Below are 4,030 nucleotides of genomic sequence, written 5' to 3' on the forward strand. Positions count from 1 at the left end.
CGAGAAAAACGCGTTTAAAGTTTTACGTTAAGTTTCGGGCAGCGTAACTGATAGAATATTACGTATAAATTACATTCCCTTATCCCAGCTCCATACAATGATCTTCAAACGATTAGTGTAGTATACTGAAAATAATGATATTGTTATAGAAAGAAGGAGGGAAAGTTATTCATACTAAGGTAGCCCGGGGTTCCAGCCATTTATTGTTCCAGTCGTTCGCTCAATCGGTCTAGTGGCCACGTCAATAAAACGGCTATAACTTTGAAAATAATTTGAGTTTTAAAAAATCCTTTTAGGGAGATATTTTTGAATATCAAAACTATCGAATTATTATTTTTCGATTTTCTCAAATTTCTTTCACTCGTAGAGTGAAAGGGTATATTGTATTCGTGCAAAAGTATGTAACAGCTAGAAGGAAGCGTTTCCGACCCTATAAAGTATATATATTCTTGATCAGGGTCACTAGCCGAGTCGATATAGCCATGTCCGTCTGTCCGTCTGTCCGTCCGTATGAACGCTGAGATCTCGGAAACTATAAAAGCTAGAAGATTGGCATTTTGCATGCAGATTCTAGGAGTTCCTACCCAGCGCAAGTTTGTTTCAAAAAGGTGCCACGCCCCCTTTAACGCCCACAATCGCTTAAATACGATTTTAAAAATTTAAATATTTCGGAAAAGTAAAAATGCAGTTTTATTGTGTTTATCAATACCTATCGAAATGTAGAAGAAATTTTTCAAATCGGACCATTCGTTAAAAAGTTATGCGTGATCAAAGTTTCTATCTCCATCTCCCTCGTACTCCCTTTACCTGAGTAACGGGTATCTGATAGTCGGGGCACCCGACTATAGTGTTCTCTCTTGTTTATAGTGGAGTGTTTTGGCCAAAAACAATTTGGTAATTCCGTTTAATGGGATATATTCGTATTAAAAAAAACTGCACTTATTAAAGGGGGCTCACTGTACTTAAACGCACATTCTATAAGTCAAAGTACTGACTTTTAATAAAATCATTGTATATGTTTTAAAATTTATCACTTGTTTACTTCGTCAAAAAACAGCCGCGCTGCGACCTAAATAAATATGATTCGCCCTTTCACTATCCACTCAAGTTACGTTTGTTGTTTTTTCTAGACACATCAGTAGTTTTGCGTATATGAGTCCGAAATGACACGATCTAAATCGTCGCCATGGTCTATCCACTTACTATTGTCCCTAATGAACGCAGTCGTGTGTCCTTCGCTTTGCCAGAATTATTGTGACCCGGCGCTCTGTCCGAATGGCCGACATGTGGCCTGTCAGAGCAGCGGAGTAAGTTTTAGATCAAGAAAAAATGTATATATTTATACAAGAGAGAGATTTTTTCTTGATTTTTTTTCCGGTATAATAAATAATAAACCCTACAAGAGTGATTCACCCCGAGCGGTTGTAAAACACCCAGCAAAAATACTGACACTTGTCGATATTTCTTCAGTTTTAGAAGAGCCGTAAGACCAGATTCAATGAAAACCTCCTGAGGGGTACCACTCACTTGTCGGTATACAATGTGCATAATAAAATATGTATTTATATTTAAAAAAGTTTAAAGTATGAATCGACGGCAGAGAAACTTATTGTTCAATTTCCAACCTACCAAATTAGCGCTTTGTCAGCGGCTGCAGCGGACAGTTTGTGCAAGTGGACCCACACATCCAGCAGATCCTGCAACTCCACAACGAACGGCGCAACCTGATCGCAGGCGGTGGGGTCAGCGGGTTCCCCAGTGCCGTGCACATGGCCACCATGAGCTGGGATACGACCCTGGCCCAACTGGCTGCCTACAACGCACTCCAGTGCCGAATGGCGCATGATGAGTGTCGGAATACCAATACGTACCGGTATGCTGGACAGAACCTGAGCATCCTCTTCACCAGGAACATTGAAGTGGGGGAGTTTCTGCGCCAGCGTATTGCGGCTTGGTTTGATGAGAACCGCGACGCGACGGCCGCCGACATGGAGAACTACCAGATGCGTGGTGGACCGTTCGTATCTTGCACTCGGAAGCTTGTGGTAACCGATGATTCAGATCTCTTTTGCAGGGCTATCGGTCACTTTACGACCATGGTGAACGAGCGCAATAACAGAGTGGGATGTGCCATCGCCCGATTTACGGACGCAAATAACGTACAGGCGACCCTGCTGGCTTGCAACTACGCGGTCACGAATGTACTAAACAACCCTGTCTATCGAGCGGGATCTGCGGCCACAGAATGTGCAACAGGTCGCATGCCCAACTATCCTAACCTATGCTCCTCCAATGAGGTCTACAACTACAACCAGTGGTCGGGATGACTGAAAGGACTATCAGGGCATGATTAGATGTCTGGTGTTAAGGATATACAATTGTGGATATTAAATGTGCTTGGGCTGAGAAAAGTTTATTGTTGTTAACTGAAACATTTATATTTGTACCTTAGAAAATAAAAACCTTTGAAAACATTTTTATTACAAGTGAATCCCAATTTTGGTAAAAATTTAATTTTTTGAGAAACTTTATGAAATAAATGTTGTTCTTATCAATGTACACACACTAAGCAAATTTATGCCAAAATCTTGAAAAAATAACTGAGGGACTAGTTTGCGTAGAAACGGACGGACGGACAGACGGACATAGCTAAATCGACTTTCCTTGTGATACTGATCAAGAATATATGTATACACTTTATAGGATCGGAAATGTCTCCTTCTCTGCGTTGCAAACTTTTGACTAAAATTACAATACCCTCTGCAAGGGTACAGATTTTTAAAATTTGCGCTCTTATTAACCGCCAAGTCTAAACAAAGTCACCATTACTGATTTACACCGAATCGCCACTTTTAAGTTAATGCATACCCAGCGGAGTCATCACTGTATTTCAATAATATGGTTTTCTTTGTAATAGAAAATCCCTTTTTCACTAAATTTTACTCGTACAAAGGGGCTGATCTGCTCAACTGCCAAGATGGAAAGAAACGTGAAGTTGCCCCGGATCAGGCGGGAACCCTCTGCAAAGACTAAAGGCCACTTCGGTCGTAAGCACTTTCAGCAGAATTCAGCCCAATTCCACACCGATCCCCAGATGTAGAGACCGCTAGCATACAGCTCAAAACTACGGCTACCCACCCATATGTGGCGCCAGCAGTGCATCTTCTACTGAGTGCTGCATAAAGCGCTACACGACCTGCTTTATACTTTAGTGGTTGCAGTTAAAGCAGGCTATAATCTTACAATTCCTTTGGAGTTTAAAATTCGCGGTCGTCATTTAACGGATAGTTTCTCATCCTATCCAAAATCAAAGCAGGCAGTACAATCGATAGTGTATCGCACATATCGATACATCGATTGCCGGCAGCTGCTACAATATACTAACCACTAACTATGACAGGCGCTTAATACCAAAAAAAATATATTATTCGACATCAAAAACGGATGAATTTGGTGGCTTTATGCTATCACCACGACCTGACCCTTGGGTACACATCTGCGGCGGAGATTATGACCGTCCCACATACACAGACACAATTTGCATCTCATAATGTATTAAAAGGTAAACAAATATAAATAACACAATAAACAGTTTAAAGATAATCAATTCTGTTTTTCTTTTGGGTATCTTGACAAGGCAGCAACCTACTTCTAATTCTACTGTAGCTCCAAAAAGCACAATTTAGGGACGAGCATACATATATAAATACAATTATTATTAAATTTGCTCAAATCACCCTCTTTCCTTATTTCAGAGTTTGGCTGCGAGGATTCACAAAGGCAAATGAAGGTATGAAAACATGATACTTATTTATTTTCAGGTATTTGCCAGACGCAGCAACGAGCAATGGCCATGGTAAAATCGCAAAATTCAGCGAGGATACGGGATGAAAGGGATTTGGTCCAGCCCAATGGTTTGGAAAATGATGACGGCGGGCCAGAAAAATTAATTGAGACCAGGTCCACCCATGCTGCAGTCAAACAATGTTGGACGCAGTGCCGCGCAATGGCCTATGATTCTCTACGTTCC

The 4,030-nt window shown here is 41.1% G+C and overlaps 1 protein-coding gene across 1 annotated transcript; it reads left to right on the forward strand.

Annotated features, from left to right (window-relative positions):
* The first annotated feature begins 1,214 nt into the window (after positions 1-1,214).
* On the forward strand, positions 1,215-2,327 carry LOC108043060 (antigen 5 like allergen Cul n 1). Its single transcript, XM_017121599.2, has 3 exons — positions 1,215-1,307; positions 1,638-2,017; positions 2,075-2,327. Exons 1-3 carry the CDS (start codon positions 1,215-1,217, stop codon positions 2,325-2,327), a joined length of 726 nt encoding a protein of 241 aa, XP_016977088.1.
* The last annotated feature ends 1,703 nt before the right edge of the window (positions 2,328-4,030 follow it).

The sequence above is a fragment of the Drosophila rhopaloa genome, unplaced genomic scaffold (assembly GCF_018152115.1).
Source record: "Drosophila rhopaloa isolate 14029-0021.01 unplaced genomic scaffold, ASM1815211v1 contig_3, whole genome shotgun sequence".
In the NCBI taxonomy this organism is placed as follows: Eukaryota; Metazoa; Arthropoda; class Insecta; order Diptera; family Drosophilidae; genus Drosophila; species Drosophila rhopaloa.

What these genes read in the sequence shown, in the direction of transcription:
- LOC108043060 (XM_017121599.2), top strand. Translation starts at nt 1,215, where the DNA reads ATGAACGCAGTCGTGTGTCCTTCGCTTTGCCAGAATTATTGTGACCCG. An exon ending in TGGCCTGTCAGAGCAGCGGA is followed by an intron (nt 1,308 to 1,637) that starts GTAAGTTTTAGA and finishes CTACCAAATTAG; the next exon opens with CGCTTTGTCAGCGGCTGCAG. An exon ending in TACCAGATGCGTGGTGGACC is followed by an intron (nt 2,018 to 2,074) that starts GTTCGTATCTTG and finishes TCTCTTTTGCAG; the next exon opens with GGCTATCGGTCACTTTACGA.